This window comes from Dromaius novaehollandiae, chromosome 2 (genome assembly GCF_036370855.1).
Source record: "Dromaius novaehollandiae isolate bDroNov1 chromosome 2, bDroNov1.hap1, whole genome shotgun sequence".
Lineage (NCBI taxonomy): Eukaryota > Metazoa > Chordata > Aves > Casuariiformes > Dromaiidae > Dromaius > Dromaius novaehollandiae.
Window position 1 is genome coordinate 102,934,642 of NC_088099.1, and position 24,149 is coordinate 102,958,790.

The 24,149-nt window shown below is 41.1% G+C and overlaps 1 protein-coding gene across 11 annotated transcripts in view; it reads left to right on the forward strand.

Moving 5' to 3' along the window:
* F13A1 (coagulation factor XIII A chain) overlaps nucleotides 1-24,149 on the forward strand; it is a 309,393-nt gene that overhangs the window by 173,564 nt on the left and 111,680 nt on the right. For 2 of the 11 annotated variants that reach the window (XM_064507070.1, XM_064507072.1), the window contains 2 exons: nucleotides 14,969-15,113; nucleotides 16,168-16,278. The exons of 6 other annotated variants lie outside the window; for them this stretch is intronic. Coding sequence is in view for 1 of the 5 variants with exons in the window: in XM_064507074.1 (XP_064363144.1) it covers nucleotides 16,265-16,278 (14 nt within the window). In the remaining 4 variants the exon portion in view is untranslated. Of the gene's footprint in view, nucleotides 1-14,968; nucleotides 15,114-16,167; nucleotides 16,279-24,149 lie in introns of those variants that run through there. 3 more of the 11 variants (XM_064507074.1, XM_064507069.1, XM_064507081.1) reach the window with 3 other exon arrangements.

Sequence of the window (24,149 nt, forward strand, 5' to 3'; positions counted from 1 at the left end):
AGCTCTGTGGGAAGCCGCACTAGTGTGAGGTTTTGGATCAGCAAAGCTCCTGAGCACTGCATAAGTGTGAGCTCTCCTTTCCAAGTCAGACTTCTTGTGGTCTTAATATTAGGACTGCTTTCATGACTGAATGGATCCATGATTAAAGTGTAGGAGAGCAGTGTGCTAACTGTGCCTAAACTAATACTGATTGCATGAGATTTTTTGAACATCTGTTCAGAGCACTGACAAAGACTGCTGTTTTCTTGATAAGCTAGAAAAGTTTCTTGATTCGTTGTCCCTGTCTCCTCTTCTATGCACTAGAACTGATGAAGCACCTTTTCCAGGTCAGTTTCAGCAGGAGAGATGAATTTCTAGCATTTATCTTGATGCCCAGTGCCAGAAGAAGAAAAACCAGTATTTAATAATTTCTTCTTAATACAGCCCTCCTGTGTCCCTGCTCAGAGTATTCAAGATCACCAAGTGCTGTTCAAAGACACAGGAACAGTAAAAGCTGTGCACTGAATGCTGTCATGTACTGTGTGTCGTTAAGCTCATAGATTCCTTTCAAGGACTGCTCATGACAACAAATAATAATAATTTGAGGTACTCAAATGACTTCCTCGTTAACAGAGCAAATACAAGAAACAGTTCTTTCACAGCAGTCACAGACATGCATGTTTCCTTTTGATAATGATGCACTCCATCAGCCTATTAATAGTAGAACCGATGTTTAATAACCAGCTTTCTTACACCCTCTGTGCACCAGTCAGGCTCTGAGCTCAGTCATGGTGGCTTTCTCTCATTCGTCCATTGCCATAGATGTCTTTCTTTTTGCTTTTGTAGAAATGAGTGGTCTGCTTATCTTTGTATTTTGGGACCAGCTAAGGAGATAAACATGTAAGAGATAGTCCCTAGCCTGCTGAATTTAAAATTTAAGTCAAAGGTAAAAATCGTTAGAAGGGCATGAGTGAAACAGGTTCAAAATTTAAGGAAATTGGGATACTTAGGAGTCCAAGTTTCACGGTTAACTAATGGGACTTAGATTCCCAGAATTCTTTTGAAGATGCAGTATCCAAATGTAGATGTTACTCCCATAGTCTAATCACAGGACAATGTAGGCAAGCTTAGATTTCTCTTCCACAAGGCACAAAGCCCTTTTAAGCAGTGGTTTCATTTCATAGTATAGACTAGATGTTCATTTGATTTTTTCCAAATTTCCCTTTTTAAAATGTGGTGGTATGTGTCCTTTATGGTTCTGGATGTTTGTTCCATCTAGGGGCTGAATTGTTATGGGAGGAACCCCATGGTGGTCTCTGTCACTGTTCCTTGGATAGCTCCCTTAACATTCATGCCCACTGCACATTTGGTCATACTTTAACTCCTGTTTTGATCAGCTCTCCCACTTTTTATTTTCTAGACTGTGATCCAAATTTCAGGGCTATTTGCTGTTCATATCTATGTTGGCCCTAATTTTGACTTCATTTTGCATTGTTTTTTTTAGCAAGTTCTTCCAGATAGTCTGGTAGCAAACTTGCACTTGATAATGAGCAAATAAAACCTTCTTATTCTACTGAATAATCATATGCCTGTGTATATGGTTTAATGTGTGTAGGACTGTATTTGCCCACCACTGAAACTGGTGGCTCTCAACTTCTACCATATTGACACGGCAAGCAACAATTGAAAAATCTTTGTGAATATCCCTCTGCCTATAAATGTAGCAACTGAATCTTTCTTAGCCTCTTCTGAGATCATGCAACTTAAACTGCGTGGTAAGATCCAGCTACTGAGGATTTATGAAGCTTGGAAATGATAATTTATTGACTTCAGTGTTCTTGTTCATTTACAAAGACAGTCCACTAAAGGAGAGTCATTTATACTTTATTACTCTTCCTTGAACAATGACATTTTTATTTCTGAAGAATTGTTTTTCTTTTTGCTTTTAATTTAAAGACAAAACACATTTTCCCTAAATTTGACAAATAACTGAAGATTGGCCCGAGATGCTTTGAATTCTTGCTTAATAATTACAAAATTCACTGTCCAATCTCACTTTCTAATTACTGTAGGATTAAAAGATGAAAAACTCAATGCTCAAGAATAACATTTCATTGCTGAGATTTCATCATTGCATTTTTTCTACAGTAAAATACATATTTTTGACTGCTTGTTCCTTCAAAAATCATCCTATTTTCAGTGGATGCTCTGCCATTATTAATACCTCAATGGAATAACAGAAACTATTATGAGAATAACAGAGCTAATTAAACTTGGCATCCTGTGAATGCACCAATGCTAAACTACCAACTCGTCTCCATGTCCTTCTGAAGAACTCTATTGGACAAGAGAAAACACTGGCTACGTTAGCCTGCAGCTGTACGTATACTGATTCATTGGCTCTCTGAGGCTAACTGGAATACGTAACAGCTGAGTTTTGCCTGCCTCTCCTTTAATAGAAGGCACTAATTTTGGTCTTTCTCCTCTGTCCATCTGCCAGATCCCTGAAACTTATAAAAATATAATTATCTGTGAGACTTCAGTCCTTCTTTCAAATTTGGTTAAAATTAGCTAAAGAGATTGAAAATCTACTGAAGAGAGCTGACAGACAGGAAATCTGACCAAAAATACATCAGCCATTATGTCAGTTCTGTGTGTCATGGGTAGCTGTTAATTCAATACTTCATTTCTCCCAGACTGGCCTGTGCGGATAGCTACTCTGGTGTCCAGGAGGTGTGATTATTATGTGCATATTTCAGTGAAGAGCTCCCTGGAAACATTCGAATCCATTACATCTAAGTACCACTCGGTGTTGAGTGCTATTGCATGTTCTTGAAGGTGGCTCTGCAGCCCAAGGCCAAGCTGTTTAGTTTTCCATTACTGATGAATTTCTGGGGCACACTGGATGGCTGTGTGCCAGGCAGATGAGATTGCCCTTTCAAGCTTACTTGTGATAGATTTTGTTGAAGGGTTTTAGGCAACAGTGTGGGACTTCTCTCCAGAGGCAGACCCAGACCCTCTGCACAGATGTGGGTGTTGCTGTGTTATTATGGGCAGAGATAACCTGTCTGTCTAGATCAGCACTAACCCAGTAAGGCCTCCCACTGGTGCATCTGCACTTTTATCTGAACAAAACTTCATCTAGCTCTTACGTTTGGGCCCGCGTAGAGTTAAGGTGAATTCAAGTGCATAATAAATGCCTCATCCTAGGTCCAACATGCATTTGCATTTGGCCCTGTCACCTCAACTGCACAAAATCTTGCACAGGCTCTCTTTCAGAGCTAGTTTTCATTGTGTCTGGGGTTTACCTGTTGTAGGAGCTACTGTTGCAACAAAACATGATGCCTGGGTTTAATTTTATGCCTGCAAGCACTTCTGTTGAAACTAGGAAGAATATTCATCTCCGCACAGCTCAGCTGCTTACGTTGGCCTGGCTGGGGTGCTGGGGTCTTTCTGTGAGGTGCAGTCAACACCCTGTGCCTGTAAGGGCACCACAGCTGCCATTTCACTGTTATAAAGGAGATAGTTGTGTGTTGCCTTCCTTTTCAAGGTGCCCTGTAGTGCTGAAGACTAAAAAAAATGTATTTCTCCATTGCACAGTGCAATTTGGTGAAGAAATTTCAGAGAGACTTCTAAACTAGTTAGCTATAAGTACTATAAGCAATATAGCTGCATTAGCAGAGAGCTCAGCTGGGTAAATCGGCATTGTGCAGCATAGACATACCCTAAATTTCTGGTATGGTCTCCTCAGTGACTTTTTCAAACCACAGCTTGACAATAAAATATGATTTTTTCCCCCCTCCAAAACACTGTGCTAGGAAAGCTTGCATACATTTTTCTTTTTTATTATCTCACTATCTCCTCTCAAAATAAATTCTAACCTGAAGGCCTCATTTTATTTCATTCTATTTTTTTTCTTTTATTGGCGGCATCCTCTCATTCATCTGAGCTTGGATTCCCTGTAACCCAAACTGTTTCAGCTGGCGCACAGAAGGTACTGCCTCTGCATTATAAAAGCTATTGTTTTGGTTCCCTTATGACCTTGTGATGGAAGGCGAGGCATGATCAGGAAAGGAACTGAGATCAAGCATCATTATGTCCCTGCATAAATCTGTGCAGGTCTGATCACACCATCTTGAATAGGATGTAGTAGGACTGGAAAATGCACAGAAAAGGGCAAGAGGGATGATTGATAGTGTAGCTTTTGCAGAAGGAGGATAAACCACATTCTCCAGTTTGGAAAAAAAGTGACTGTGGGAAGAGAGTTGAGGGGTGCCATGAATGGCATGGAGAAGGTGAGTAAGGAACTGCTATGGGCTGCCATAAGGCAAGAATATCCAAGGAAGTTCACTAAGGTGCAGGTTTAAAGGTCTAGAGGGAAAACTTTTCTCACAATGGTTGATAAGCAATGAAACTCATTGCCACAGCATGCGGGCAAGGCCAAATGTTTGAAAGGGTTCAAAATGGGATTAGATGACATGGATGAATGTAATTACTTTGATGGTAGCTCAGCAATGGTGGAAAGGTTTAGGAGGTGAAAAAAAGGAGGGTAAGGATGGGTAATTCATCTCAAAGGAAGAATGACAAATTATTATCCTATGTCCTTTTTGGAATGATTGCTAGCATCACTGCATAACCCACTGCATTATTCTAGGTACTTAGTCAGCTCTAGCTGTGATGGCAGAAGTACCATTCTATGAAGTGTAAGTTCTTAAGCTAAAGCATTAAAGAGCAAGGGAGAGAGTCATGAAACACCACTGATTGAGGTGTATTTACTCACTCAGTCTCCCAGAGGAAGACCAGCGTCATAACTGTATCTGTTTGAGAAGGCCGTAAGAAAATGAGTGCTGCCATGATGTGTCCAAAAGTGATGCCTGTTGTGACATAGCTCCCCTGTATCCCACAGTCAGGTACTTAGGGAATTCCTGAAATGAAAGTTACATCAGGACCCTTGTATTTAATCTATTACGGTGGCTATTTTAGATTCCTGTAAATTGGAAATAAGAACAGGAAAAAATGAGATTCAGCCAAGAACATAGGAACCTAAACAAAAGTTCAATTCTGCAACTGTTTAAAGAACCTGTATAAAGTTCTCTTTTAAACAACTTGCTAAGGAGGAGGTGTTTTTGCAAGAAGAATCTTGTTTCAGTAGAGGATGGACTACATTCAATATTTGTTGAAATCTTGTGCAGCTAACTTTTCTTAGCCGGTTGTGTTTTTCTGTGGCATTCATTTGAGTGCTATGTGGTGATTTTCTTCTTCCTTGCTGCACCATCCCAAGAATTTGAAGAATGAATGGAGTGAATATCATGGATCATTAGTATTTTTCCATCCTGAAAACTGGTATGCGACAAAGTTTTAAGCTTATGGTTGATATATGTATTTTGGAGTTGGTTTCTTTTTCGGGGGGAAGGGAGTAAGTACAAAGGTTCTAGAATCAGATCATTTCTGCTCAACTGGATGTTCATTCTCGGGCAGAATAATTACCAGAAACTGGTCTGCAGGCGGTGAAAATGAGATAGGCTTCAATACACAGTCTGGAATTGGCTCAAAGGCTAACATGACTGACATAAGAGATCTGATCCCTGATCTTGGTTATGTGCAAGTAGTCAAAAATAGTGGGTTTTTTGCTAGAAGAGTTTGTTCTGCTTCTGCCTTTATACCTGGCACAGAGGCAGTAACTCAAAGCCACAAATCAGGAACTCCCACGCACAGCCCTTGATTGCTTCTTTTTCAACTCACCATGCAGTTGCCATATGTGAATCTAGCAAGTGGCACTTCCTAATGTAAAGCTTTATCACTTTCCTAAAAGCAGGCGCTTAAATAGACTGTATACTTGTGTACATGAAGTCAGTATGAAGCCTAGGATGTGAAGAAGGATAGACTTCAAATAGGACAGGTGTTCTCTACCAATATCAAATGGTCGCTATTGGTATTGGTGGCAAAAGGCCAAAAATTCAAATGTCACAGAAACCTGGATTCCTGTGTACATGTGAAATAAAACCTAATTAATGAAGGGTATGTTGAAGATCTATTAGTGTCAGGCTGTCTTCCTCCTTTTCTGTTTTCATCCTTCACCTGTTCTACCACAGCACCGTATAGATCAGGATAGAGAAACAGGTAGTCCTAAATGCTCCTTCACTTGGTGGGTCTCTTCCAGTATCTTCAAAGCCATCTTTCACAGATCCTCTCAGCAATCCTAGCAATATGTGTACAGCAAATAGAGTCTGTTTGCAGAGAGTGGAGAAAAAAGCGAGGAGGCCTGGGGAATGTCTTTCTTTGTCTCCTCCATGCTTAAACAACAGGGCTTCTTCAGAGAAGATCCAGAGCCAACACGCAGAGGGACTGCAGGGTTGAAGAAGATGGATTCTAGTCTGGATCTCCAGAGCACCAAAAAGTAAATTACAGAGGGCAGAATCTTCATTAAGGTGATTTAGGAGGCATAAAAAGACACAATTTGATTTGTGGATCCCAAGTGGAGTTTTCAAGGCTGACAATTAATAATATGAAATTGACTTGTAAACTGAATGAACCTGACACGGGGTCATGGAGAGAAAATTAAATTTGGAGGCACCAGTGCCATTTTTCTAGTCACTTGCGAGAACATCATGGAACTATGTTTGCAGATACTTTTATATTTCTCCCCTCCTTCTTCAGTTCTTGTCTCGCTCCCTCCCATCCCCCAGTTCAAGCCTTTCTCTGGGGATTTAAATATTTAACTTCTTAATCTTGTAATCTGAAGTAACAAGACAGTTGGGTGACATTTTACAAGATGAAAACCATTAAGTCAGCCTCTCATAACTTCACAACTGTTAAAATCCCCATATGACTAATCTCTAATTCCCAGCAGTCTACTGCAAATAAAATCATATACTGAACTGTGCTACTTTAATATCCCAAATAAAGCTCCCACATGACTTCAAGTTCAGCTCAGAGCTTGGTTAGCCTAATACCACGATAATGTTTATACAGGTCACAGACTGCATTAAATAAAACTCTCCCCATAAATGTTCCTGGGAGATTATATTAAGATAAACAGTCCATGAAATCTCTTTAAAAATGCAGGGTGCTGGGCCTCCAATGACGTGACAGTTAGGAAGATTAAGCCACAACAGTACTTTCGAAAGTGTATCTTCAGTCCTTCACAACAGAAGGACAACTCCGAAAAGAAGAGTCCTTTGCCTATGCTGATTTCTGGCCCCATCCTTTCAAAGCTGCATGCGAAGGGTCCTTTGGGAAACACCTTCCTTTGTGTGTTCACCAGACGCAGGTTCCTGGGCCCAGGATATCTCACTTGCTCTGATTCCTTTCCCACTAAGTACTTACAGATGATATTAAGGGATATATGCCAGTTGTACTGTCTCACGATTTCTCAGTTAGCTCTCAAAGCAGTGAGATGATCTCTAAGTTGGAGGCAAACAGAAAGACAGCAAGAACCAAGTAAGTGCACTTGCAAAGAAAAGATGGGGCATGGTCCATGGTTATTTTTTATGGCACCTAACTTAGAGGTGGCCAAGCAACTGTTTATGAGCTTCATGGGGACTGAAAATCATTAAAGCACCACTCTTCTGAGCAGCACAGGAGCTCTTTTCTGTGCAAGAGAGCAAAGCACAGCTCCTCTGTCTGCTCTTCTGGGTGACCGGCAGCACCTCAGGTAAGAGCTGCTGCAGGGCTGGGGTCCACGCTCTCACAAACAGACATTTGGGGATAAGGTCCTGGTCTGCGGAGGCAGAGCGAGCAGTAGGAGGGTAGTTCTTGATACCGAAGATTTTGCTGTGTGGCTGGCTTACTAGATCAGAAAGTCTGACTCTGTTACCGACCTTTCCAAGATGGGCACTGGTACAATGGCAGTATATTATGACTGTAATATACACTATTTTCAGAAATGGAATACCTCTTTGCTAGCAGATGTGTTTTGCTTGAACTGCAGGGTGTCAGACTTTAAATATAAAAGCTCTAGTGCTGCTTACCAATTATAGTGTTGAAGAAGCTTCCAGAATCCAGTCGGAGCTGCACTGGATATAATATTGGGCCTTGCATGTTTCTCTTTATTTAGCAAACGCTGCTATTTGGAACATGACCTGTGCCACTGTGGCTTCTCGTAGTATTTTGATTGTCCAAGGAGCAAAACCCACAAAAGCAGGTCTCAGAAGTGCTGTGTGCTGTAGAGCCTGCATGACTGCCATCAGTGGTATATTCCCATTACTGGAGAGGGAAAAGGCAAATACAAATAAAACATTTGTCCCTTATGAAAAGGCTACCTGAACTGCCTGACTTGGAGGGGGCAGGCGGAGGCTGCTTGCTGGAGAGCATCCAGGCCAAATTCAGAGCTTCTCTGCACCCACGTAAGGGACAGCAGAATCCAACTTTTCACTTCCTGGTTGCTGGTACAAATCTGTGGCTCCTGCTTACCATCTGGTGACACGAGGGGGTGGTTCCTGCCCCTGCCCAGTGGGGAGAACCTGCCTAAAATTAACCGATGGCTGCAAATTTGGCACCTTTCAGCAGAGAAGCCAAAAAGACACTGGCTGAGAGCCTGGCTCCCCCCTGGCCCCCTACCATGGTCCCGTCACATCAGGCTGGAGCGGCAGGGAAGCATTCGGTGCTGCCCACTGTGGTGCAGCTGCTCTGAGCTGTGGCAATGTGCTTCTTCAGGGCTGTTGTTCCAGCAACTGTCACGATCTCTACGTGGATGCAGACTTTTAAAAGGAGTTCCATGTGAGCTGCCCCTGCTGTGCAGACCAGAGTGGGTGTGCAATGCAGAAATGCAGGTAAGATTGTGCAGATAAGCACACAGACACACACATGAACTTTTCACTCTAATTGAGAATGGGGTTTTGTTTTTTAGGATGCCTGTTTATTTCTGATGGCGAAGTACATGCCTATACCCTGTGGGCTTTCACCTGTCTGTGATAGATAAGACCTACAACTATCCAGGAAAGTGATAGCATGTTGATTCAATCCTCTACTTTGGGTTGGTATTCCAGTATTTTCATCTCAGCATCACATTTGATTACAATACTCAGCTGGAGTTGCATTGTCTCTTCTGAGGTATCTTGTCATTGTTCTATAGATGGACAAGGTAGGCAGCTGAATACAGCCTGGTCCCCATTCCTTTGGAAAGTAGCACCTCTTCCTGGATCAGATGTGTAAGTGTGGGAAATTATCTTCAGCACGACACCCTTCTCCCACAGGACCAATCCCAGCTTAATGGTAGTTGTATTGAAACACTGAAAGAAGTGAGATGTACCTGCAGCAAGAAGGGAAAAACTTTGAAGGCTGAAGTGACATAGACATTTCCATTCTAGTCCTCTATGTACTTTTGTGTTTTTACTTTGTTTTTCTCACTCGGATATTATTCTGAGGCCAATTATGTTGCCAATGAAAATCTTCCTAACTTGATTTTTTTCCTGGAAGTAAGTATAGTCTAGTTTGAGCAACATTGGTCAGACATTTCCAATTGCAAGTGGAGTGGAAAAGGAAAACTGTTTTTTTGTTATATAAAACAGATTTTGTCACCCCCACTTCCCTTCTCCTCCAACTTTTTAACAGCTAAAATGGCTTAGAAAAGGAGTAAATTGTTTGGCACAAAAATATTCCTGGAATAAAGTGCATTGAGGTTTCCCAAGATCTGAAGTTAGTTTTTATATGGTAGAGTTTTACTGTCTGGTGCATTTTCTGGAGCATCAAGACTTAGGCATGTGTTGGAGTTCTCGGTTCACAGAGTCAGAAAAGACTGTCAAAATCTTGGCCTGCACTGAGGGAGATGCTTCTGGCTATCACAGTCGCAACTGAAATATAGCAACCAAGAGAAATGGTTAGTGCCTTCATGCCATAGCTGCAAGAGGCACAGCCCGTCCCCTGTGTTTAAATGGGGTGCTAATGCAAAGAGTTCCACTGTCTTGTGGTGCTTTCCCTACCCTCAAGAGGTGTGGACCCCTTACCCCACTGCTTGCTCCTTTCTCACTAGAAATGAGGGACTGCCTGTGTCTTGTCCTGAAATTTTGCTCTAGCTTGTCAGCAAAACTTGTAAAGTTCACAGGTAAACAGAACTACCAGACTTCATCCATGTATTTTGACTGACTGATCTCATTCAAGCATGGACTTCTGGAGTCATGTTATTCCATATGACTTTCATTTGTATATTTTTAAAAGTAAAATCCTAATGCGGGTGGCTACAAAAAAAGATTTTGAGAACAAAAACTCTTTAACGTCAAAAATCTGAAGACAAATAAATCTTCCCAAAATTCATGATTGTGTAAAAAAGCCCTAAAGCAGTCTGATAAAGAACTGATTCATTAATTTTGAATGCTAATGCCTGGCAAGTACTGGTGAGGAAGGCTGTGTATGTAATGCACTGAATCAAACATTGTTCAGTTTAATACTGATCAGTAGATGTAGAAATGTTAAGGAAAGCTGATGCACACTTGGGTTTTATTGTAGGGAACACTGTCATTATGCTAAGCTGAGGAGCTTTTCAGCTGACCAAGTGTACAGGATGGGACATTTTCATAGCATCCAGCCAAGCATGTAAAGTACTCTATGAGACAGTAGGGCAAAGATGGGTAAAGACTGAGAAGAAGAAGGCATTAGGCTTGTAGCTCTATTTCTTAGGGCAACTAAAAGGTGAAGTGAGGGATCCCCAGCTGTTCTTGCCTGTGACTGTATCTAGGTTAAGGTGTATGCCTATATAGCTATCTATTTCTGGTATTTTTAAGCATTGCTTTTTAAAATTCTTTTTACAGATTATCCATGCTTTTACCTAATTCTTTGCAAGAACATGGAGCCTCAGAGGCATGTAAACTGAAACTGCTTCAAGTTTTTCTTGTTTTTCATCATTTCTCTTCAAAATAATAATATAAAAACCCACACAAGGAAATCCTATCCTGTGAATTCTTTGCTTCAACCTATTTGCTGTTTCCTGATACATTCAGTAGGGAACTGCTGTGAAGCATCTGATTACATCAAAGTGTGTTTCCCAGCAATATTCATGCAAAGGATCTCGAGCAGAGATAGTGTGCCTGATATTGGTGCTAAGATTAACACAGTGTGGAATGGCAGCCTCTCCAGAATAAAAGACTCTTTAGCATTTTTCACACATTTTCCTACATTTCTTTGAAATATAGAAAGTCATGCTCTTAAACACATTGAAAGCCAAAAGATGTGGCACTGAGATGTTTGTGTTAAGTGTTGCAACATACCTGGGTGTGAAGGTGGTGTGTACCTAACAACACAGGTTGCCCAGACTAATTTTTCCTAAATTTTAGGGTAAATTTTGTAGTATGCACATACTGTCTGAAGCAATTCTTGGAGAATGTGTTCTTCTAATTGAGGGACATAATGCAACTTTTATCCTGCTATCTGAATAAGGCCTCAAATGAGGGCTCCCATAACCTCGAAGCATACAAAGACGAGGTCGGGCCCAGGGCCCAGGAATGGACACCATGGACAAGAGCTCCGCTCTGGGAAGTCTGACAGAATGAAAGCAGAAGTGGAAGCTTTTGGAAATTAGGTGCTAGGCTTTTAAGGAGTGGAGGGGTAAAATAGATGTTATCCCCAGCATAGTTTCCCAGGCCAAAGACTGAGTGTGCAGTACTTCATGCAATCAGTTCTTTTCAAGAACGGTCTTAGAAGAGATGCCATATACACAGCATTGTGTTAAAAGTATGTCTATTATTTCTTACAGCAATAGTAGAGCAGTAAATGTGACAGTAGTGAGGGAAACAGCACATGGAAGCTCATTTTAGTTGGATGCTCCTTTTCCACTGCTGCTTCTATTACCGAAAGAAAGGTGTCTGCGATATAACACAGAAGACATAGCAGCATGTCAGCTACCTTCCTTCATTAACTTAGACCACAATAAAACACAGCTTTTTAAAACAAAGTTCAAATAGCCAGAGCCTCTCTGTGGAAATTAATTTCCTCTGGAAATAGTTTAACATAACTCATCACCTACTTCACTGAACAGTATTCATCCCTGTCACTAGCAACAGAAGTGCTTGGCAGAACTGCGTCATGTGGTGGGTAAAACATAGTCTGCTCCCCGGGGCTGGTCTCAGCATGGACTTCCTGAGATATCAGTAAATAGTAAATACCTGCAGGCCACCACGAGCGCTTGGCGCAGTGTTGCAGAACTCAGCTTTGGTCCATAAGGCGGAAAGATCCTGTAATAGTATAAACCTGCAAAGTAGGTATATACAAAGAAACTTTTGGCTGCCTATCTCTGTTTCTGAGCTGTTACTGTGCTGATTTGTTCCTGAGTGTTGATAGCTGTATACTGTTGGACGATGCAATTTCTATCCTTGTGGGCATACTTCCCGGTTTTGGGTCTTCACCAGGCTTTGGGGCTTCTTGAGGACTTCACCGGTGCAGTGGCAGCAGTCTGTGATTCTCAAGTCCTCCCCAGGCTCATCATTCACAAGAGGAGTGTTGCCTCCGTGATGACACTGTGGCACTGCTCCCTTTGTAAGCACCCAGTATGCATGGTTACAGTGGGAAATGTTTGGCTGTGAGGGCAGTGGTCACTGTTTCCTCCAGGGAAAGGCTATGGGCCACATTGATGTCAATGTCTTTAGGACTCTTTATTCAAAGCGCAAAGCACTACTGTTAAGGGCTTTTTAAAAATCATCTTTTACTTGAGAAGCAACCTGCAAAGAACTAAAGAAATGAAATTTGTGATCATTTTTTTGATATATAAAGACCTGTACAGGTTGCTCCTTCCCTCTCCCTCTCCCTTTCCCTTTCCCATTCCTCCCTATAAAACCTAGAGGTCTTCCTATGTTTAACAACCTGCTATCCAGCCTCAAAGCACATTTAAGTGCTCTTTCTCCTTAGTGCAAAAAAACAGGGTGCTAGATCATTAACAAGGCTGTCCTTTACCCCAAATGTTTATCAGTGATTGATGTTAGAGCTGTTAAAAGAAAACTGATCAAAATGGCTTTTCTACTCAAATACTCATGCTGCAATTGTTCTGTGCAAAATAAGTAAATAAAATAATAATTTGGACAACTCTTTCCCCTCACATTTTTCTTTTGCTGGTTAGAGTTTACTCCTAAGAATTTTTACCCTTCCTGCCCTGCCACTCTGTCTGGATACCTTTGTAGGGCCAGGAGGCAACATCCACATGGCTCCAAAGGTGAAGCTGCATGTGACAGCTGAAGCTTACAAGCAATGTATGGCTGCCAAAGGGGAGAGATTCCTCCCTTCCTCTGCCATTGCTCTCAGCTATGCAGTCCCTTATCTGTCTTCCTTGTACTAGCTCTGTAACTTGTAAAACTCTTTGCTGAGCTAATTCCACCTCTTAACCAGGCAGATTTTTCTTCTGAGTTAATTTGCTGCTGGATTAGTGGGTTGTATCAATTCCCAGAGGCTCCCAGCAAGCACCAGAGCTGGTGCAAGGTGAACAGGAAAGCATATCTAGGAGTGATATAGAGGGTGAAAATATGCACTAGGTGTGCACTGCCTTCCAGCAGTGGCAGTGAGATGTCGGATGGGCTCAGCCATCCTGTGTTGGTTCTGCACAAGAGACAGAGTGTCTCATCACTTGAGCCACAGTAACTTACCACATGTGTTTTCTTAACCTACCTCATGAATGAAAAGTAGATGCCCTCACATAAAAATATTTCCCTAAATGTTTCAGGCAAAAATAGTGTTCCTACTTTCTGTTAGCCACATTTCACCAGGATGCGGGCTACTCTTACAGCAGTTGCTCTATTGCAGTGGTGTATCCCCTTGGCTTGGAAGGGAGTATTCCTTCAGGGGATTTCTCAGGATGTGGATTTGGCCCTTACAGTGTGTCTTAGGAGAGAAAGAAAAATATCCTTTTGTCTGTCTCCCATACATTGACATTCGGGATAGAACCACATGATTGCTGCATGGTTAGCCTTGAAGTAGTGCTGATTAGAGAAAAAATGAAAAAAAAGGCTGCCCACACTGGAAGAGGAAAGTTGGATTCACAAATTTGAATAGCAAAGGACTGCAGCAATATGAAAGGTAATGCCAGTGGATTGGCTCATATTAATATTGCCATGCTATCAGCATTTCATCACCATCACCTAGCAGTTACATCTGGGTGTCTCCCATGTGGGAGAATGAAGCGAAGATCCCTCCTGGGAAACAATGACACCTTTGTTAGGCTTCCGTCTCAGTTGGTGCTATATAAAAGAAAAGAGCAAGAAAGGCTTTAACAGCAAAATAGAAAGCCCCAGCAGGCTGAGCAGCATGAACATTATGTTGGTAGATGGGCACTGTTGCCTTTAATCGGTTATCTTTTTCCATTAGAAGACTGTTTAAATTTTTAAGTGGCGCACAAGATCATAAGGGCTTTTACTGTGCGGGTTCTGATTTTCATGTGGGTTTTGAATGTGTGGGAGAAGCTGATGCATTAAGAACTACTCATGAATCTTCTCTATTTCCAGCCTTCCCTCTGGGAACTATTGATGGTCATTTCATCTTTCTTATGTGACTTTTAAGGTCCTCAAAAAAAAAAAAAAAGGAAATGGTTTTCTGGTTACTTCCCAATGGGATATCTTACAAAGGAATGGTAGGGCTGAAAAATGAGAAGCAGAACATAAATTCTGTAGAGTTTAGATTCAACTGAGCCCACAGTCAGGATCCTCAAAATTTATCTTGATCATAGGTCCTAAGTAAAGGAAGAGCCCTAGAAGAGAAAAGAAAAAAGTTAGCAGGAATAAACTACAAATTTTCTATCATGATTTGAATTAACAGAGCTAAAATAATCACGCTGATGCACAATATATGCAGCAATGCAGCAATACTATCATGTTGCAGATGGGAAGTGGGGAAGCCACATTAATGAATTATGAGTGTAAAGAAAGGTCGTTTTTTTTCCTATCACTAATACTTCACATCAGCCAGTGTGTCCCACTTACTCTTTCTTCTAATCAGAATGCTGGATATTGCAAAGTCTTTTTTTCCCTGATGTTTTACAGTTGAAGTAATTTCTAATTCACTTTAAAACTCACTGTAGGTATGGACAAAAGCTTGGTCATATAAACAAAATGCTCCTCACTATGAAGATCTCATTTGAAGGCCTGGTGGAGAAGTGTCCTGCAATTTAAGATATTTTCAGGTTCAGAGAGCAAAGGAAGAAAGCGCAGAGCTGAGAAAGAAAGGTAAGCAATTTATCTATTGGAACAATTGCCTTGAAGTTAGTGGAATTATTTCCCCAGGGAGAATTTGGTCTTAGGAGTCAAATTGTCACTGAAAAAAAAAACCTAAATCAAGAGCAGCAAATTGGATTGATTTTGCTCCCAGTATCTTTCCTCCAATTTTGCCCCTAATTAAAAAGTGAAGAAGGATGTGGTAAATTCAGTTATTTTTTTTCCTCTCACTTTTGCAATCTGCCCTGAAGTAACTCATCTCTGTATCCATTTTACTTGGAGGGGGGTAGGGGAAATGGAGGCCCCTAGGTTAAATGTTCAAAGGTGGGCATCTGCATAAGAATTCAGCATTTCAATAAAAATGGAAAAGCAATGATATTACAGACAGAGAACTTCTGCATCTCTGGCTGAAGCTGGGGGAAGTTATGTGCTTAGCATCTATGAGAAGGAGGTCGTTTATACACTGACGTGAGATGTAAGCACTCATGGCTATGTCTCTGGTCTGAGTTACCTAATCAAACACATACACAAACTCGGAGAGACGAAAGGAGAAGTTACCAAGTGGAATTGAGGAGTTCAAGTCTCTTTCTCCTTGATAATTTTTTTCTTTTTTTGCCTGTGTCTTTTGCTATCATCTGTTTCCTCTCCTAAAACATGCACACATACAGATTACATATTTCTTCCTGCTTTTTGGGGTGTCTTGCACAACTTTCCCTCAGAGTTCCTGAACACCCAAAGCACTTTGCACGATACTTCCCCCTTGGTTTCTCATTTTTCCATTTCGGATGTTAATGTTTCTCACCAAGTTCCTTCTCTCTGTTATTTATTTATGAAATGAAAGCTTTCTCCCCCAAGTTCTTTTTTTTTTTTTTCCCCCGGAGAATGGATGACAGGGGTGCACAAAACACATCCAAGTGTTACTTGCATGTTTTGAGACAAGAAAAGCAAGATGCCAGCTCTTGGGGGAAGCTCAGGAGTTGTTGCGTAATTTATGTTTAATGCTGCAGTAGAATCTGTTTTTGTGTCTGGCTCTTCAAAGATAAAACTTCTGTGACATGTTTTGCAGTTCCTCTTGTGCGTGAGAGAGTAAGGGACACTTTGACTCACTTGAGGTCCCTAGAAATGTTAAAAAAGGGAAGAAAAAAGTACAAGAAAACACACTCATGGAACTGATGAGGTGATGTAACCAGCTGTCTTTTCATGTGTATCCTTTATTTTCTCTTCTATCTGGTCAAATTTAAGCAAGCTAATCCTATGAAAAATTAAAGCTGTCATGTTCTCATGCCATGTTTCATTGTTCTGGGCTTTTCACATGGGTCAGCATGCTTTCTCATAGTCTGGTTAGCTTTGGGGTTTGGTGGAGACAGATGAAGGTGGAAGGAAATAACTATTTACACACAAAATGGTAGAAGGTAATGCCTTTGCCTCAGCGAAGGGATGGCTATATGTACCTTTAGTCATGATGAAGTCTCCTCAGGCAATTAAATGGTCCCTTAAAGCATCTGGGAAATGGGTTGTTTGATTTGGCTTCATTGAGCTCTCACATGATTTGCTCTGTTTGGGTGTGGGGAGGAGAGTTGATGCTTTTTATTTTAAAAATTGGCCTGGACGTGGTTCCTGCTTAGCATGTCAAAAGCACTTCTGCTATGTGGAGGCAACCTACAAGCCTCTGTATGATGGTATATAGAGCTAAACGATTACTTCTTTAAAAATGCGGAGGGGCTAGGTCAGACAATTTTCCCTGGGAGCTTCGTGGTATTTACTTGTCTGGCATGTCTGACAAAAAGAGCATGAAACCTGTGTGTGGAAGGTCTAGTGCTTTTTGTCAGCCTTTCTGTATGGCTCATCCGATCTCTGCCCCAGCAGTGGTTCTTCAGGAGGCTGTGCTGGGTGACCAGGCAGTGTACCTGGAGCAGTCCCCATTCCCCAGGCTTATTCCAAGGTGGTGACCAAGGCTTGTTGCCTGCTGCCAAAAGCAGTCCATCTGGCCCATAGTTTCCCTCCAAGTTGTTTTCAGGCCCATCATTAGAACAGGAGAAGTTAAGATACATGCTTTTTTGCCTGTTGTTGGTTAATGTCTTTTTTAAACACCTTGGGCTCCATCTAAATCATACTGAAGTCAGTAGGAGTCTTCCAAGTCTGTGGAGCTGGACCTGGCCTGTTTGCAGCCATGTACTTTGAAAAATTGGAGGGCCAAATTCAATTCTGACTTAAGAGGGTACATCTCCCTTGCACTCTAATACTTACTACCATTAAGAATTTCGGTCAGTGTGTCTCAGCTTCTGTGCATGATAATTTGGCCCATAGTCCCTGCCTGAAGCCCTTTGCAACCAAGTATTGACTTAGTAATTCCCTGCTGTGACTAATAGTTGAAAGAAATAAGCCTCGGCCTTGTTGTGTCCTTTATCCCATACTTTGTTGGTTTTACTCCAAGTCAAGATGGTCCTGAGTGTAAAAGGTAATTATTGGTCATGAGGAGTCTAAATATTTCTCTCTAGTGAAAGAGAGTCCGCTACCCCCCATGCTGCATGTGTTAGTTTTTTTACACTTAGGGAAGTCCTGGAATAGAAATACTGTCTTCCTGCAAGAACATAGCATGGGACTTGGCATCACAGACTTCATAACTGCTCCAAGCCTTTCTGTCTCAATAACCCTGGGCTAAGAAGAGCTCTGTTTGTGGAAAGAACAATTCTTGTTCTTGGCCTTGTTTTAGGTTGTAGAAACAACTAATAAAAAGTGACAGTGGGTTTGAACTGTAATGAATTTGCGTGTCTGCTGCAGTAAGGATTGGACCCTGAAAACTAGCTTTTAAAGGTTGAACTTAGTCTGAGCTGACCTTCCTATTTGTGCATGCATTTACTTGCAAGCGTGGTTTGACGTTTGGCTAATTAAGCACATAATTTGCAGCTGAAAAGGGAGGCCATGTTTCTTTTCTGAACTCTAACCCCAGATGTGGACAGGCCATGCTAATGGGAGTATTTCTGCGTCTTCAGTAAACCCACCCTGAACAGAGTCATAGAATTCATATTCATAAGTCTTGGCTCTGAGAGATAGTAGGTATGAACAATTTCTACTGAAATGAGCCGGTACTGTTGTATTTAGCATGCTTCAGGATAGTCTCAAAGGGATCTCTACTATGCTTTCCTCTACGTGATGATATGGCTGGTATTAAATATTTATATGGGTGGAAATATTTTCTTTGCAGTTGGAACTGTGGTTATACAATAGCAAGATAACGCAACCCATTCCTGTGAAACCACTGGCCTATCTCAGTGAGACAATATCCGTTGGGCTGAGTAATAAGAACGATCTGAATCCGAAATGGCTTGACAGGCCTTACTTTATCGCTCATGGCATGAGCACACAACTAGGGGTGGGGGGGATCATTTTAGCACGCGGTGAGAACACATGCATACAAGCAAACAAGCACCTCTGTCATCATGAGAAGTCAGGTTTCTGGAGAGAGCTTTCCACTTGCAGAGAGCCAACTTTCCATATGTTCCATATGTTTCCACATCTTCTGTAAATTCAATGTGTGTCCACATGCAAAGAGAAAATCGGTCCCTGATGTGGCTCTGGTTCAGAGCAGAGAATGATGAACTGCCTCATATACGAATAGTCAACAGCATAAAATCAAGTCATGCAGTCAAAATTTATTTCTGAACGTTAAGACAGTAACTAGAGCCTAATGCAGAGGCATCTCAGACCAGCTCTATATCATGTTGCAATCTACTTATAAAGAGGAATTCAGAACAAAAGTGTTGTTCTTGCTTTGGAAATGCTCTATACAGCTTGTAATTTCAGAGCTTGCTTGAGTATCACCCATACTTTAGAGACACATTTTCCAAACCTCATGTCTATTGTGTAAAAAGATGTTGATGGGTACTTTAACATTCAGATAGTTAATTCTGTGCCCACAGCAGAGAAGCATGTTTTTATCACCAATTCAGATACAGTAGCTGTGTTTTTCCTGAGATAGTGTAAATCTCCTGCAAGGAGATTTAAGAAGATATCTTCATTTATTTTAGATGATATAAATAGGCCCATAAGGGTCAATGCTCTATTTTACATAGCTTTAGGCTGCTGTTATTTCTATTGTTTCCAGTGGTGCAAGCAGTTCCCTTTTCTGTGTAATACAGTGAGGAACTGTTCTTGTAACGTTGGCCAACGCACTTTGTGTTTTCTCTGCAGAGACTGTTTCAGGTTGGACACAAATGAAGGGAAAAAAGGGCTGGTTTATGAGCATGGGGTGTTCTCTGCCACTCTAGAGACAGAAAAACTTCTGACCTTTCATACTTGAATTTTTTGTAACTAATTTGAAGTTTCCTCTTTCTTGATCTGTCAGTGCACAAGGGCTAAAATGAAAAGAAAAAAATGATAAGCATGAATGTTCTTGGCAGTATCCATTAAAGCTGCAGCCTGGCCTTCTTGCATGTATGTGCTTTACTTTATGGGACTTGAGCATTTACAGACCCACTGAAGAAAGACAATCAGGTCAAAAAAGATTAGGCTATAACATTGCAAAAGCCAAGTTTTGCAAGAACACTGATAATCTAAGCCTCAGTTATTGTGCTATTTCAAAGCACACTGGTATGGAGAATGCACAACGGTTTCACTATTTTCTTTTTTTTATGTTTTTACTTCTTGGATTTCTCATCACTCGAAAAACATGCAACCAACTGAATGATACTGAATGCTTTTTAGCCTCTAGAAGTGAAAACATTCTCTGTAATTGATGGTTTGTTTTAAGACCACTATCCATTAATGAGCACTTTGCTAGCTGTTTGCCATCTTAAGATAAATAGATGATGAAGCAAAAAAAAAAAAAAAAAAAAAAAAAAAAAAAAAAGCCCGTCCACAGTCTGCTATTTTATCCCTCAGTCAAACTATTACTGAACTAACTCTTCACACAAAATACCATTTTCATTATCTGTGCTCACTATTTTTTCCTGGCCTCATTAAAACCTGTCAGAATAAGAAAAAAGTGAGCTAAATCTATAGTGAGTTAGCTCTGTCTCAGGAGTGGGGAGGTTGTTGCTCTTCCTAGCAGAGCCTGGGAATGTGGTTCAGTCAGGGCCGGGAACTATTTGGGGATGGATGGTTCAAGAAGGAGAATAATTACCCCAGCAAATGAGAGGGTGTCTGGAGTGCAGGCTGGGCTATCCATCCTAGCTCGTATGGGAAACAGCAGTGGAGATGGCAGAAGGGCAGATGCTGACCCACATTCCAACCTGAGTGTGCAGGCAGTGCAGCAGTGTTCTTATCTCCACGTCATTGGCACCTCTGGTTGCAAAAGAGATATAAATAATTTACCCAAGAGATTTATGATCTGTGGTATCTTAGATTGTATTTAGTCACAATAAGGATCACCAAGATGACTGCCCTGCAACTGATGTGCTAACAGCACATTAAAGTGTAAGAATGGAGCTGACATCTTCAAGTCACTGATTAAAAGGGAAAGCATCTCTCTCCTCAAAAAAATTGTGAAAAAATGTTTTTCTCTTTCTGGCATTTTTGGGGGCAAGTTTCTAAAGGCATAATGGAATATCTCTCCACAGGCTGAAATCTGTTAGAACTCAAGGCTCTTTGGCTGTAAAAGCTCGTTGTTTTGCTTTTTCTCTCTGTAATCAAACTAGTGTGTCAGATTTGATACATATACTCTATACAGAGGAGGCTATAGTAATTGCTTTGTGAATAAAAAAATGGACCCACTGCTTGTAGATAACCTATTTCTTTTTAAAAACTGGAAAATTTTCCCTTTTGTTTGTTTGTCGCACCTGAATAATTGATGTTTTTGTTCTCCACAGCCATTTTCTGACATGCAAATAGCAATTTATTTTTATGTGGGATAAATCCTTCCTGTGCGCTCCCCACTCTGTGGGGGGAAGGGGGAGAATATGCCTTTTTTTCATGAAAATAATAATGACCGAATTATAGCATGACTCAAGTGGGCACTGTTCTAAGCAATAATATCAAGGTTGTCTCAATTGTGTGTGGGCTTTAACAGTCTCTGGATGCTACTGGCAAATAGTCCATAGATCCATGAGTCAAGGCAACTGTTAAAATCGCTCTGAACTTTAGGTGGGGCCCAAATGACTTATTTCGAGGTGCTAGTAGAGTCATTTGAACACGTAACAGAGAACTGACTGGAAAACAGGGCCAGGCAAGTGCATAGGTGATATAGGTTTTTGCCTTGGGCAGCAGCAGACTGCCAAGGGCACAGCAAACTAGTCATGTCTTCATAGATTGCATTGCTCATGCCAGCACCCAGGGAAATCAGGTTTGCTGCTGCTGCCAGGGCAGAGATCAGTATGTATGGGATTGGGGCCGGCTCCCTTCAGCAGTCACTGCTCCTGCCTATTTCCCTTTTGACATCAAGTGCTGCTTGAGACAAGATGTATGGGGTGATGATTTAAGGGGGTTCTTTTTGCTGGTGAACATAGACATATTCTTCACCAAACATGGTGGCCTGTTCAAGCCTTGCAAGATTTGCAGCCTGTATAAGTGTAGGTAGGGTCCCTGGTAGGTCTCTGCTACTCGCCTATGATGCAGCCCAGTTGGAAGCCACAAACCCGCCATCATGCTCTTTGTTCTCTGAGTTAAATTCTGTATAGATGCCTGGTGTTCCCGGAGATGGGTGGCAAGCAATGTTTTGGAGTTCCCACAGCTCTGCAGGGTGGCTGTATTTTCCAGTGCATGGAGATGTAGGTGTTGTCACAACTTTTTGTAGTAAATTTCATATTTAGTACAATATATAGTATTGTACTCTATATGTAGTATGCACAATATATTGTAATACCATATGTAGTAGAATATACATAGTGTGAAGACATCTTTATTAAAACTTCAAGTACAAAGACATGTATTTGAGATTCTGGAATCAGTGTTGGTTGTGGCTAACAGATCCCTTATTGCTTTGACTCTCTCTGTCCTTACTGATAGATCTCAATAACTAAGTCAGGTTTTAGACTCCCCTTGACAAAATCATTGTGTCTTCCAAGATCTTCCACAACATTGGGTTGCACAGCAAGCTAGAGTAAGAGAAACATCATGGTTTCTGGAGACAGAACTGTCTGCATAGCCTAACCAACAGTTCAGAGTGGTTTTCTAAATGACGTGTCCAACTTTCACCATCCCATTTCAAGACTTCTGTCTTCACTAAGGACTGTTAGTGAAACAGAAGTACAATCCCAGCAGTGTAGTCATAGACTGAAGCAAAGAGTTAAACTGAGAAGTGGGCAGAAAATGTTATGTTCCATCTGGAAAGCTGCCATTTTCTGGGAATCCTTGCCCAGTGGCTATACACGCTCTTCAGGCAATTGCATTAGAAACAGTTGTGGATACTGCAGTATTGGTTGGTTTCAGGAACAGAAAGGAAAATATTTCTTTGAGAGTCTGAAAGCCAGAAATCATTTTGCATCTGGCTGTAGAATGAATATCATTACTTCTGAGAGCAGCCGTGCAGGCCAGTGTGACTGGTTTGGAACAAACATCCCAGGCAAGGCTTGTTCAGGTGGTAATCTTTCTAAGCACATCTCCTTTTCCCCTCTATCATTGCACGATTAAAGAAGTATATGTATGCAGAAATGTGTTGACCATGTTTAAGTCAGATTCTACTAACTGACACCCCAACAGCCATCTGACATCACCATTGTGGTTTCACTGGCAGAAAGTGGCAATGGAGCACCAGAGACAGGCAAATAAAGGGTTATAATTAAATTGCTTCTGGCAAACAGAAAAAGGTAAAGACTTCTCCTTTGCCATTCCAAGTGACTTCTTGTCTTTAACCATTCTATGCATGTTTTGCTATTTTAAAGGTATGTTTGTACAGTTGCAAATTATTAATTTATTGTGGCTGAGCAAGTAAGTTACCATCAGTCAGCTGAGTTGTGGAGGCCAAACTCATGCCTTCTTGTAATCTGTCCCAATTACTAAAGAAAACATGTCAGCCTAAACTGCTTCTTGCCTGTACTCCATGTAATAACCTTTGTGTGACACTTCATGTTTGAAGAGAAAAATCCAGGTGACTGGAACTCTGCTGTTGATTGTGGTGAGATTTCAGGTGTAAGCATTGCAAATGGGCTGTATTGAAGTACCTAAAGAAACACTGTGTTCAGCTTTGCTCTATGAAATTCAGCTCGCTGCTTTTGTATATGATTGAGCATGCCCCATAGGAAAAAAAAAATGAAGATTTGGAATAAAACCTCCATGCAGAATAACTAAAACTTGGCAGAAATATTTCTAGGATCTCCAGCTAAAAGGTCAGCTCTGGGTCCAGCACAAAGCAGTATTTTCTACTGAGACTGAATGAAAGATGCATGCATTTACTGGTACTTCTACACTGAGTGAGGCAGTGTATGTTTTTAGGCGCATACATTTCTTAGATAAAAAAGGAGCATATTTGATCTGTTGCTTTCCAAAATCTGGGATTAAGGTTCACAAGGTTGAACTTGTTTTTAAAGGTGAAAGTGTTTTATGGTAGGAAGGAGCATCTGGCTCAAGGTGGCTCCTGCAGAAAGGGGAATCCTTCTCTGAAAATGCCTGCATACCACTGGCGAATGTTGTCAGTGCCCACAGAACCTTTGGAGTGCCTGCATATTGAAACCTCACCGATCCTAGGAGCAAACTAGATGACTGTAGCAGCAAAGAGGCTTCACTATCTGAAGGTTAAATTTAGGTCCAAATAGCAAGGCTACTTAAAATGAAAAGCAGGTGCTTTGCAAAATATATATTTCTGGCAAATAAGTGGCAATTTATTGCCTTATTGCAGAGAAGGCTACTCATAGTAGTTGTAAGGCAATTGTCGCTGGTATCTAAGCACTGGTACTGTCACTGCATTGCCTTATAACAGTAGAAACAAACCATTGAATGATGAATATTTAATAAATACATTGACGTATATCTACAGTGAATCATTTGCTACAGAATTGTAAATAAAATAGTATTTTTAATTCAGCACCTGAGGCTATTTTTAAGCATACCTTGTATGAGTTATGTCCACAGGGGAGAGAAGCTAAGGGTAACCTGGGCTGCAAACTGGGTAGTGTG